Below are 13,338 nucleotides of genomic sequence, written 5' to 3'. Positions count from 1 at the left end.
TGTGTGTGTGTGTGTGTGGGTGCTTCTCTCAGGGCCAGTCTGGAAAGGTTAATCATTACCTCTGTCTGACTGCACACACACAGACAGACACATGCACACACACACACACGGTCGCTACCATACAGAAGTCTACACAGTCACACGCCTACACCCTCATGCACACACACATTTTCAACCTTCACTCCTGGACACAACACTATCAACATCGGTAAATAGTCTCGCATCGATCCCTGAGAGCCCTTTATATATATATGTGTGTGTGTGTGTGTGTGTGTGTGTGTGTGTGTGTGTGTGTGTGTGTTAAGAGTGTGTTTGTGCCTCCCTGGCCTCAGGCATGTAATGACCCTGTCGTCATTAGACACACAGCGTCTGAGGAGAGGAATGGGAAAGACATGAAGGAAACGGCTCTAGGGGAAAGGAAGGACTCTTCATGGTGCCTTATTTTCTAAGTCAACACCCTTTCTCAAAGCGGGGAAAGTCTATTCCAAAGGTCAAGGGTCACACTGGATGCATTCCTTTTGTTCTCTGTGCCACGCCATATATACTCAGCCTTGTGTGCGTGTGTTTCTGTCTGTTAAACCTGTGCATTTCACTCTCCGTGTTAACATTTGTTTTAATTGATTGTTAGAGTTAATACAAATAATGTGAAAGTATAGTAAGATAACTAAGCAGTGACCTTGTTACTCGTAACTTAACTTTCTTTTTATTCAATGGCTGGTGACCCCTTCAAAAATATCAGCTATGTGCAATGACAGCAGGAGGACTGTCCTTGTCTCACATCTATAATACAGCTTTGAAAGTTTAGGCCATAAACTGTATTTATTTTCTACTGCTATAATGTTAATGAGTCAATCTGTGCTTGGAAAGATTACGATCAGTGTTATAGTCAGATTGCACTATTTTTATGTTTCAATTTGTTTTACTGTTTCATGTCCTATGTAACTATGTTGCATTGTTGGAGGAGCTTGGGACGATTTCCATACTGTAGCTACTGTGCATTGTAGCTATGACATTAAAGCCTTTGAATTTGAATCTGTAAAAACAATGTCTTTGAATTAGGCTATTTAAGTAATTTATCAGTTACATTTCTTTAATAAGAGTACCAACAATGTGGTTAGAAATTCAAGCTAGTAGCAACTAATGTAGCCTCCAGATGCACGGCCTCAAGAAGGGATGAGGATCTGGGTTACAGAAATCTGGTGATCTCACTTCTTTCTAACCCCATAGTTTTCTAAAAGTGTGCTAGTTGGACTTAATGTGGCTTCTCTTGCTAAACAACTCAATTAAATGACATCTTGTTTAGACCTAGTAAGCCGATAAATAGAGGGACAGAGCTGAAAGAGGAAGTGCCTCTTTAGGGTGGCAAGTTACGTAAGACGAAGTGAAGTCCTTCCCCCCACTTCAGGAAACCTAAATAAGCCCTGATGGCAGGAAAACCACATAGGGGAGTGGCACAGTTTCGCTATCTACAGATCTGACTCCTTGCAGAAACACAAGATATAGAGAATGAGTTGCAGACACGCCATCTCTAACATGAACCATCCGGCCACGACTGGGAGAAGATAAGGAGAAGAAATGGAATATGTTTTCCTAAAGCCTCCTTCTGCAGTATAATTTTCTCTGAGTAGAAGTTTCTGCTATAATTACTTGATCCACATATCTTGATGCGGCTGGGGCATGGTGTTATATCTCAGCTTAAGATCAAATACAGGAATGTTTCATAATTAATTGGGCAGCATCTTCCATTTGGATCCACATTATCAGAATTCAACTTGTTTCACTGAAGGACATTTTATTCCCCTGTAACACCTCCTTCCTCCTCCTGTGGAGTTATTATTCCAACACTTCATCAAGCTGACCCTCACTCACACAGAAACACACACAATCTCCTGCAACCCAGCTTTCCCAAGGTGACAGGACAAATAAACACTGGGCTGGGCTAGTAAGAAACAAGGTGCCAGACAGGCGGTTATGATTTCAACAGCTGACTTTTGTAAACACATAAGTCAGAGGATCACTTGCCACGGACAGATGGACAGACAAGAAGAACAATCACCTACATTGTTGTAATGTAGTGAGACACCGTGGGAACTCAGACACTCCAGACAACCAGCAGAGCCAGTTGTGTCTGTGTTGTTTCCCTGTAATTAATAATTATGCACCTCTGTATGTCTGTGAATGTGTGTGTGGCAATGCCAGCACTGCAGTCTGTGATAGAGATGTGGCCACTGACAGGGCTGGGTCTGTCGCTTAGATGAAGACGCACACACACACCCCTCCAGTCTGAGTACACAAAAGAAACTGACTACATGAATGAGCAGGCGGGAGGACACACACACACACACACACACACACACACACACACACACACACACACACACACACACACACACACACACACACACACACACACACACACACACACACACACAGGTTAACAGAAATGTGTCTCCACTTATTTCCATTTCCGTCTTTATCCTGCTGAAGAGGGGGTTCTCTCCCTCCCGTCCTCTTTCTCCTTCACACTTGGTCTCTCTTTCATTCCTTCATACATTGAGGTAATGTCAAAATCCACTTCCACAGAGTGATTGCAAAACAAAACAATGTTCATCTTGTTCTGGGCTTCCCTCCAGGTCTGGCTCGTAGCCAAATCTGCATAGCCCACCTTACATTCAACTGAGCTAATGCTAAGGTAGCCTAACGTTTTCAACTGTTAATGCTGTCTGGATGCTACGCTGAGAACTAAACAGCATAAAGCATCTAAATCTGAGAAAATCTTCAGAACAAATCCAAACAAGCTAGGCACTCTTTCCTCTCTTCTTCCCCCCCCCCCCCCCTCTCCTCTCTCTCCATCCTCCACTGTCTCCGCGTGCTGTTTTTTCGATTTGTGCAGCATAATGACACAGGGTGGGGAGCAGAGGACGGCCAAAACCAAAATTAAGTCCCTTGCCAAGAGGCGGCTTGGATGCCTTGCAAGGAGAGGAAGTGGGGAGTAATGAGAGATCCTGGCCCGGCACGGAGCGGCCCGGCTCTGCTCAGCTCGCTGGCTGAACACAGCCTCCAAATTACAGAGAACAGAGCAGAGCTGCCGGCCATCTCTTCCTCCACCCAAAGCCGCCATCTTCTCTCCCTACTTAATTTCACCCTCTTACTGTTCAAGCAAAAGGAACATCGACATTCAACCTTAGCAGATATAGTCTTGTGGCTTTCATTTTCTTTAAATTGTTTCCATAGAAAATCTACCAGGCCTAAAAAGGCTAGTTTTGTATCTGTTCAGAAACAAATGTTAACCTTCTGCCTTGCTTTTTGTTTTACTCCCTCCCTCTTCAGGTTGGTGCACTTCAGTGTTTGTTTGCCGTCAAGAAGAGGCCTTTGCTGGCTCCCTGTCCGCTCCCCTTTTCCTCAAAGACATGAGGTCATATCCTGCGCAGCCCTTTCCTTTGCCTGCTAACCCAAACAAGGCAGGAATGCAGAGAGAGAGGAGGGAGACTGAGGGCGCTCTGTTTCTGACTTGAGCCGCTGATTGCTGGAAGTTAGCTTCCCATAAAATTCTAAGATTGTGTATTAACATTGGCCATGTATAATTTAAACCTCACTTCCTGTAAATAACTCATAACAACCAATTCAAAACAACCCACAGGCCTTTTCTCCCACTGAAAATGGGACGTTTCTTCGGGGCCCTCCATATGACAGCAGAACTAGTTTGATTTAATGAGCCGAGGTGCCAAGACTGAATTTAATCTGTGTCAGAGCCCCTGATGAAGGTTATACCTCTAGCCGATTCACTGGATGACTAATTGACTGACTGAAGGGCTGGCCGACTGTCTGTCGAGCGGGCTGACTGGCTGGTGGTATAAGAATACAACTCGGCCTAAATTTAACCTGCAGTGGGAGGAAGCGCCTGTGTGACAGTCGGCCGTGCGCCAGGGCTCGCACCAGGTCATTCTATCTGCCCGTCTGTGTGTATGTGTGAAAATGCGTCTGTGTGCGTATATGTCACAGCAGCCCGACTGGATCCTCTTACACGCAGGCACTCCGGGTCGGTCCCCGATGGCACCAGCAGGCACGCCACCGACACACACACACACACACACACTGATGCTACACATCCAATAAGAGCCAGGCAAGAACAGAGGTCTATAACTTGCCTGTTAAGAAGATTAAACGCATATACACACACTGGCTGGGTATTGATACTCAAAACGTATTCTGAAATGTTTCCAATTCATGAATTACCAAATACTATCAGTCAGATTTCCAGACTTAGTTCAAAAGTTGGCCAATTTTAGACTTTCACACATCCACACAGAAAACTTTGGTCCAGACTCCTTGGTGCTTAACTAGAGCCGCTCAGTCTCTAACACAATTAAATATTACTTAACACTCCACAGATTCATAACCAACAATCCAGTGCCCTCTTAACCCTGACCTGATCTCCCATTTACAGATCTATCTCTTGATCTCTCTCTTGAGTTTCTGGGCAAACCTAAACCTCTGAGCTAAAGCCCCCACGCCAACTCAAACCAAGATCAGCACCCTGACTCCAAGCTCCAGGCCTCCAGCCATCAAACCCCCCTCTCTTCCTCCTCTCCTCTTCCCTCCTCTCCGCTCTGTTCCAAGCTGATGACGTGAGCCAGCGAGAGGAGCTTTGGAGCTGGTAGCCTGGCAGGCAGCCTAGTTTGCATTTTGCGCTTGTCGCTGTCGCAGCTCACTTAACTCCTTCCAGCCTGGATGTTCTTGGCTTTTTTAAGATGGAAAAACAAGGACAATTAAAAAGGAAGGATGAGAGGAAGAGGATATATCTAACCTTATATCATAGGCTCTGTCTGACTTAGATGAATGAAGATCTCTTTGAGGTCATTTTAAGCTCTCTTACTAAAGCATAACTGCAGCTGCTTTCCAATCCACTCCATCTTTTTCTCAATGTCGACAAGCATCTATTTATTCTACTATAAAGCGAAAAGTAACAGTCTGACTCTTGCGACTCTAAGTCTTTCCCTCAAAGAAACCCTCCTCTCTCTTCCTTCTCCTCTGTAAATATGTCTGGAGAAGAACATAAAAAGGGCAGAGTGAGTGAATTAGAAGGTCAGCAGCGGGCCTCTGGGAGAGCCATGTTTCTTTTGTCAGAGCCCCAGAGGGAGGGAGCGAAGGAGGGAGAGAGTATGAGGGGAGGGGGAACAGCCTCTTTTTTTCTTGGCTCGCCAGGGAAATCATGAGGGCAGAGAGCTTTGGCCATCCCGCCCTGGCCTTTCTACCTCTACTGCTTTTTACTGAGGAGGCCCATTCACCAGAGCACTGGCCGCTCATCCTCGCCAGGAAGGAAAACAGGGGAGGAGGGTATGCCTTGCTGAGTAAGGGAGGGAGCATGGGGGCGCCTGCTAAGACTCTCAGTTCTAGGGTTTCACAGTTAGAACCAGGTCGAAAATGTGTCTTTTGTTAATGCACACAGAGAGGACTCCATCTGAAGACTTGGAAAGGAAAGTCTTGGAGAGGAAAGGAAGAAGTAGAGAAAAGGAGACAGATTTTTAGTTCCTCTGTTCTTGTAAGCAATGCTCCAATCTCTTTCCCCATCTAAGGACACACACACACACACACACACACACACACACACACACACACACACACACACACACACACACACACACACACACACACACACACACACACACAGGCAGTCTAGCTAACCCCCTTACCACCAAACAAAGAAGGGGGGGAAATGGGCAGCGAACACAAACTGACATAAAACAGGCTTTAAAGGCCCAGTAATGAGAACCATCTGAGGCAAAGGAAAGCAGAGTACAGCACAGAGCAATCTCAGACTCTCTTTCCCTCTCTCTCGCCGTGAACACCATCTTATGCTGTAGCCTGCGGACAGGGCGCAGGGCAAGGAAGTAAATGATGCCAAAGGGGATTATGGGAGAAAGCTGAGGAAGCCCGAAACACGTCCTGCATGAGAGATGGAAGAAAGAAAGGCGCCTGTGTTTCGCTCTTATCCACACACAGAGCCCAGAGGAGACTTAACTGTCCACAAAGACATCCCCTGTACGCACAAACACACCCAAACAAACACTGGCATGTCAGTCGAAGCTTCTCTTTGCTGCTATTTTTTCCCACAATACCGCACGCACAGAGCATATTCTTCTCCAAACAACAGTTTGTCGTGTTTGTCTTCGATTACAACATAACACAGAGAAAGAGAAGAGGAAGAGGAGAAGAGAGCAGCGTTGTTCAAAGAGCCAAGAGGGAGGAATTTATGTGGATGTGGGAGAAATACACCACCCTCCTTCACTGGCTTTTTTTTGTTTTATTACAGAGGGGAAGCAGGGGCCCCCACAATCACTGCCTCATCACAAGTATGGAGGGGAGATGAGTGTGTGTTTTGGGAGGAATGCACAAGGGAAGGAAAAGAAAACAGAGGAGGGAAATAATACGACTTTCAAAAAGGAAGGCCGCCAGCAAAAGATGAGGAATCTATTTGTAGGGATATTTACCTGAAAGCCCCACAGGGGCTGAGTATGTCGTTCCCCCAGTCTCACTGGATGAAGGTCCGGAGTCTGGAGAATCTAATGGAGAGAGGAAGACAGACTTTGAATTAGCACTGTGTGTGTTCCTGTGTGTGTTCCTGTGTGTGTGTCCTGTGTGTGTGTGTGTGTGTGTGTGTGTGTGTGTGTGTGTGTGTGTGTGTGTGTGTGTGTGTGTGTGTGTGTGTGTGTGTGTGTGTGTGTGTGTGCGCGAGGGGAGAAGGCAAAGCAGCAGCTGTGAGACCGTCAATCACTCCAGTGAAATCAATGCCTAATGAAGACGCTGACTATGAAGCTCACACTCTCACACACACAGACAAGACTTACAGACGAGAGTTTCTTACACCCCTGATAATCCCTCATAACCCACTGCTTCAGGAGGAACGTTAGCCCGGCATCTCTGCAGACGAGCTGCTGATCTTGAAGGAGCTGCATTGGGCTGCTAATGACTGAGGTGAGGGCTGGAGACTTCTGATCCGCGCTCAATAATCAAATGTGTTTTCCTCTTAAAGTAGAGGTTTGATAACTGCCTCTCAATACAATTCCTGCTTGTACTTTTCTGCCTTAGGAATTAGAAGTATGACGATGGGACATTTCTTGATCGAGTTTTACATTTTATGACCCATGGAGCCTCAAAAGCTGTTCACTTTAAAATGTACACCACACAAGCCGTCAGACAAGAAAAGATAATCAAATCATTCTCTCTCACTCTCTTTGCATTTGAATGCTTAACTCCCACCAAGACATGTAATGTAGACTAGTTACAACATGACACCTGAATGGAGCTTTTTACAAAAAACTCTATGTGTGTTGAGCGGAGTAGAACGCTGCTGGGAGCTGGCTAACCCCGCTGCAGAGCTGCTGCTGGTAGCTTGGTATTCACTAATAATACATTCCTCTTGCAGCACGTCGACACAGCGCTTCACCTTCCATCCATTGAACCTCAGTGTGTGGTTGTGATTGACTCCACTCAGTGCAAGCTTTGAATGTTAGTGTTGCGTCAAAGTATGAAGCTAAAATGGGAAAAATTGCCTTTTAATGGCTCTATCTGAGGTGTATTGGAACGACCACACTGGATGTGAAGGGATATACGAAGAAGGAGCTCAGTATGAGTTGAATCCACATCTGGCGAATTGGAGGAGGATATTTCTGTTAAATACTTCCACTATCCGGCTAACCGTCTCACTGGGCCTTTGTTTGACCGAGCGGAGCTGCCGAAGCTGTAAAGTAATAAAGAAACAGCGAGCCTCCTCCCTGCCACCCTGCCCCGTCCGGACGCGGCCGTGCTGCTTGTGGCCACAGTAACGAGATGCAATGGCAGAGCCCCAACCTTCCGCGCTTTCATTGGCTGCCAGGAGCTTTTGCCCTGGTCTCCCGGGCAACAGTTCACAGCTGACCACAGGGCTGAGGGGGCATCAGAGAGAAGGAGCTAAACAGTGGGTGATTTATATTCCCCAGAGCTGAAACAAGGTAGCGTTTACGTCTCGGCTGCTTTCATACTGACCACCACTGCTGCAGCAGACAGGCCCTGACACATATAACCCCACTTCCTGATAACTGGAATCATAAAAACAACATCGTAAAATACTTTATGCCTTATGCTGATTTCTTATTTTTTGTTGCATCTGATTGCCTCCTGAGAGATATCTATGCAGATATTCTGAATGTCATGATGATTTAACAGGGGCTAATATAAAGCCCCTGAGGCCACTGGGGAAAGAACCCCCATCATTCTGCTTGATAAGCTCATCTGTCCTGTGTGTGTGTCTGCGTGCGTGCGTGTGTGTCTGCACCCTCCAGCCTGGTCCATTGTCCTATTAATATATGTTGTCTTTCACATAGACAGACAGACAGACCGACAGACAGCAGCTGGCCTTATTAAAGGAGGAAATAGCACAAAGATTGCTGCACTTTCTCACCTAAAGGCTGAAATATGACTTTAAAGAAGGCATATTTTAAATCTTCCTCAGTATAAAAGCTCTACTCTGGGAACAACCAGATGATATTTTCCTCGCCTTGTTCTGTTCTCGCTTTCAATATCCATTTCCCACAGAGTGAAAGCAATTCAAGGGGACACAGGGTGGTAACATTTGTTGTATAATCATTTCCTTTGTCTGCATCCAGCTTGCATTTCCTATTTACCCTCTTGTTTCCTTTTATCCTTGGAAAGTTTCCAGCTAAACTGGTACAAAGAGGCTACACTGAGACAGACATCACATCAGGAGGAAGTTAAGTATGAAGAGGATTTCACTATTGATCATTTGAGATTCATTCTGCTTGTGTTTAAGGTTTTGGCAATTATTTTCAGTTAAAACAATATCGCAAAAGCCTGGTAAATAAAGACAGGGGAGAAGGGGGGCTTTTGAAGAACCACAGCTGCAGCTGCAATGACTTCCTATTGTTTCCACTCAATGAAAGCCACTTTCTCCTTCTCCTGACTAACCGGCTGGCAGGTCATTGTTCAACTCTCCGCTTTTCCTGCACGAGCAGACCGAGCTAAAGGAACAAAGAAGCTAGAAAATGATCTTCTGTATACTACAATGTATATATTTGTCACCCTCTCTGTGACATGAGGACCTCTTGTTCTGTCTTGAACTATTCTAGTTATAGCATGAAATCTAACACACTTCAAAGCTGACTTAATAGGCTATGACATAACCTGATGCCACTTTCCAGCACTGGGGAATAGGATGACAACCATAGCAGCATGTGGAGTCTGGCACAGGTGGAGGGACAAAACAATTAGGCCAAAGCAAAAACAAATCCGAAAACAGATGTGTGATGGCGACACACACCCAAACAAACAGGTCCTAAACCCTAATCTGATGAATACTTCACCCTTCTGCCAATAAGCCACACACACAAACACACACTATGCCCCTGGTGACATGCCAGTCAGTCTATAGCTGGTATCTCAACTTTGTGTTGCTTTGCCTTGGCTGCCAGCCATGCCCGAATTGCCCAGCCAGCCAGGCGTGCCACTCCACTGCTATCATAAATCACAACATAGAGCTGTTTCCTACACACACACACACTCTGCAGGGGATGTGTGTAAGACCATATGCAAATGTTGTCAGACAACACAACATCCATGAATACAAGATAGCCATTTAGATGTGCATGTTTTGCAGGAAATACAAATATGCATTTATGCATGTGTACATTAAGCTCACCTGGTGGTTTAAGATAGTCCATGGGATAGCGTGAATATGGAGGAGGAGGAGACTCTGCATGGAGGGGAGGAAAAGAGAAGCAGAGCATGAGAAAATAACAAGGGAGAGATCTAAACTTTATGATAAGAGTTGTCATTCTTCTGGGAAAAGGTTTTGTGTCTGTCAGCTCAGCCTGGAGAGGCAGTGGAGAGGCTGGCCGGGCGGCTATTGCCTTTCATTGGCAGGCAGATAAACGGGGGGCCGCCTGGCGCCAGGAGGGCCACTATCAGCGTCTAGGACAAACTGAGATACAGGCCTCTTTTGGCCCAGGACGCCAAGCCAGCACACACAAACAGGCCCTGGGAACTTCACCGTGGAAAGACTCTAAAGCCCTGGATGAGTCGCTTTGCACTTTGGAAATGCCAATTGTGAAATACCAGATGGGCTGTTAGTTTAAAAAAAAAAACGGGGCTTTGATGAAGTTAAAAAAAACATCCGGATTTAAAGTGGAATAAATAGCTCACAAGTGCTAAAAAACATATATTAAAGTCAGGATGTAGCCTAAATAAGAAAACAACATTAGCAACACTATCGAGCTATAAATCATCATTATTATAATTGGATGGAAAACATATATATGATGTTACCATTTAAATGTAAGAGGCCTCATCAAATTAAATGACACCCTACTTTGTAAAAGATGAAGGGGGCCACTTGGCACGCTTTCCACATCGGTCAAGTTTGACCTTATGGAAACACAAGACTGTGCCAAGAGAGATGATGTCATTTGAATTAGGCTAATTATCCCTTTAAGAGTCTGGTAATTATTTGACATAGGCCTAATGACACGGTGTCTGATGTGCACTTGATTTAAAATGAGGCCCGGCCACAAGAGAATTAAACACAATTTCAGAACTTTTGTTGTGAGGATGAGGTTATTATAGAAAAGGGCTCCAGCTCACCGAGTTCACAAAGTCTGCTCATGTGGTGCGGGTTGCAGCAAACGAGCTCTGGGTTGATTTCCCCGTAAGATTCACAGCAAGACAGCCTCTTCAGCTCCGAGGAATGCCTGAGGTCCGGCCACCTGAACACTTTGTAGAGCAGCATGGGGAGAGAGTAAGACTGTTGACCCACTTTGGCGTCCACTTTGTTGGGCAGGAGCAAGCAGGGGCTTCGGGCTCCCCCCTTAGACTCCACCGCCTGCAAAAGCACCTCTAATTGTTTCTCTTTTATCTTTTTTAGTATAGAGTTTGTCAACGCCTTCAGTTCAGCCTCCGACCCGGCGTTGGACTTGGCCACCTTTGTCGCTTTGCCCATGCAGCAGCCCCCAGAGCCATGCGTCCCTCTATCCGCCTCACCGTCGCCCTCCACGGGCGCACGGCTCCTCCAGAGTCGCCGGACGAGCCCCGATCGTTTGGTCCTAAACATGCGGGACGAAAAGAGGGTTCCCCGGCTAAAAAACGAGCATGGTGTCCGCAAATCATGAAGATTCCGGGATCCGAATCCAGGCAATGACAAGCAGCCTGAGAAAATACGGCGGAAAAACTGGGAGCTGGATAAGCAGAGGAAATCTGTAGCATACGCCAGTCTCTGCTGCCTTCTCCTGCAGGCTTGTTCCCCGAAAAACAGCCGAGGTTCCCGGGACAGTCAGCTTTTCCTTCGCGGATTGATAATCATCACTGCACGGTGTTTAAGATTAGACTATAAAAATGAATCTTGCAGTTTAAACACGTCTGCTATTACACAGCAGCATGGATGTGTTACAATTACTTGGTGATGTGCAGCCTAAAGCGCTGCGAAGTGACCCCTTTAAAACACACCCGTGTCGATTTTCAGCGTAAAAACAATGTCAAAACATATTTATATCTAAGCGCATTAGCTGTAGTAGACAATTGACGAGCTGGGGCCTAATTAAGCCTAAAAGGCTATCACAATTATCCCATGAAAACTGAAGCTCGCCACCGTGTCTTCAAGAGCATTAATCCACAAAATCCTTGATCCGACTGCACGGAGTAGGGCTCTTCAGCAGGATCGCGGAGGCTTTTTTATCCGGTATCGTCTAAATATGCCACTCGTCTGCAGAGGATGTGATCTGCTGGCAAGAATGAGCCTCGTTCAGGGAGCCAGGGAGCAAATCAAGGAATGATTCTCTCCCCCGAGTTGTGTTGCGTTTGAAAGCTTGAGGAAAAGGGATAGCGACCCACGGGTTACTTTCGAGAACCGAGCTTCGTAGCCTATTTCAGTAGCTGAATCCTTAAAGATTAAATAATCCAACCTCGTATCTCGCACCGAGTTTCCGTGTCTGAGTGTGGAAGAAAGCGAGTCGACGAGTGATCTCGAGGGGGGTAGGAGGCTTTCTGTCTGTAAATGAGGCGGATGGTTTGGGTGCCCTTGCTCCGTCTCCAGTGCGCATTGACGCGCCCGGTCACGTGTGTGTCTAGACACCCTGTCGCTTAAAAGAAATGTGATTGTGTTGCGCAAACAACAAGCCCACAGCGCACATACACGCGCACACACACGCACACGTTGGAAAGTTAACATTTTCCCAGAAAAGGTTTACAAAGTGAAACGTTTAAAATAAGAGGACGCAGTTGAAAAACTAAGTTTGGTAAAAATAAATACACTTTTAATTCAAGTTGTTTCTGTTAAACCTGAATGATACAAGGCATTAGTGGTTATTTTGTTGTTAATTTACCAGATATTATGTTTTCCTATGTATCTTCTATGTAAGATTATTTTTACGCACGAGCACTACTCAACGTAACATACAACACACGTTTGTATCTTTTGAAATGTTAGTTTATTTAATATCTTATCCCTGTTAAGGCGTGGGATCAGGGTTTTATTAGTGATACCTATCCTATATTCACACTATACAAATAATGCATGTAGCCCATGTTACATAGTCCATGGATAAGTGATGAAGGAAATCATTTATATTTGAATATGGTAGCAATAGTCCGTACAATCTCATAATACATATTTTTCCGATTATTATGATGATCAATCAGGGTTTTCATTGGTTTGATTGTGTGGGGTAGCATGCCCTGATTACAGCTTCTCAGGCATCATTTGTACTATCATTGAGCACAACTACCTAAATAGCTGTTCAGATGTAAATTGTCAAGTTGTAATGGCTGTAGTTTGGGTCTTCCACGACAGACGAAGGGGAGAGATACATTGTGCCTGCGAGTCTCAATTTAGGGCAGCAAAGTAAAAAACTAACATGTCCGAAACACAGATGAGAGCGCGCTGCTGCCTCCCGCTGGACGTTTGTCTTTCAGAGGGGACCCACTTACTTAAGTGTCTTTTGAGTTTGTCTTCCTTAATTATCAACACAAGAGTTTCCACCCCTCTTTATTTATCCATTAGAACAATCCATCGACTGAGGATCAATTTCCTGCCTGCCAGTAGAGGATCTACCCACTTTATTTACTGTCTTTTATCAGCTTAATCCATATGTATTATGACAGGCGTGAGGGTTTGATTTTTTTTAATCAATTTACCGTATTATGTGGAGTATTAAAGACATGGGCTGCCTACCCTAACAAACAATAGTGGCAGTTTAGTTGTTTTTTTCCTTCTTTCTTTTTTTACATTCAACTACAATAAAAAGTCAGGTGCTTTGACAAAGACTCAGTTCTTATATTATTAATGATGCATAT

General features: G+C 45.3%; 1 protein-coding gene across 1 annotated transcript in view; it reads right to left on the bottom strand.

The window, feature by feature from the left end:
• Positions 1 to 12,072, bottom strand: part of smad7 (SMAD family member 7) — a 16,336-nt gene extending 4,264 nt beyond the window's left edge. Inside the window, exons 1-3 of the mRNA XM_010789208.1 lie at positions 10,636 to 12,072; positions 9,695 to 9,748; positions 6,492 to 6,563 (exon numbers count right to left, since the gene is read on the bottom strand). Coding sequence (XP_010787510.1) covers positions 6,492 to 6,563; positions 9,695 to 9,748; positions 10,636 to 11,101 — 592 coding nt within the window. The 5' untranslated portion in view covers positions 11,102 to 12,072. The remainder of the gene's footprint in view (positions 1 to 6,491; positions 6,564 to 9,694; positions 9,749 to 10,635) is intronic.
• Between the last annotated feature and the right edge of the window lie 1,266 nt (positions 12,073 to 13,338).

The sequence above is a fragment of the Notothenia coriiceps genome, unplaced genomic scaffold, assembly GCF_000735185.1.
Source record: "Notothenia coriiceps isolate Sejong01 unplaced genomic scaffold, NC01 NC01_scaffold00032679, whole genome shotgun sequence".
In the NCBI taxonomy this organism is placed as follows: domain Eukaryota; kingdom Metazoa; phylum Chordata; class Actinopteri; order Perciformes; family Nototheniidae; genus Notothenia; species Notothenia coriiceps.
The sequence above is the reverse complement of the archived record's forward strand: the minus strand, read 5'-3'. Positions and strand labels throughout refer to the sequence as shown.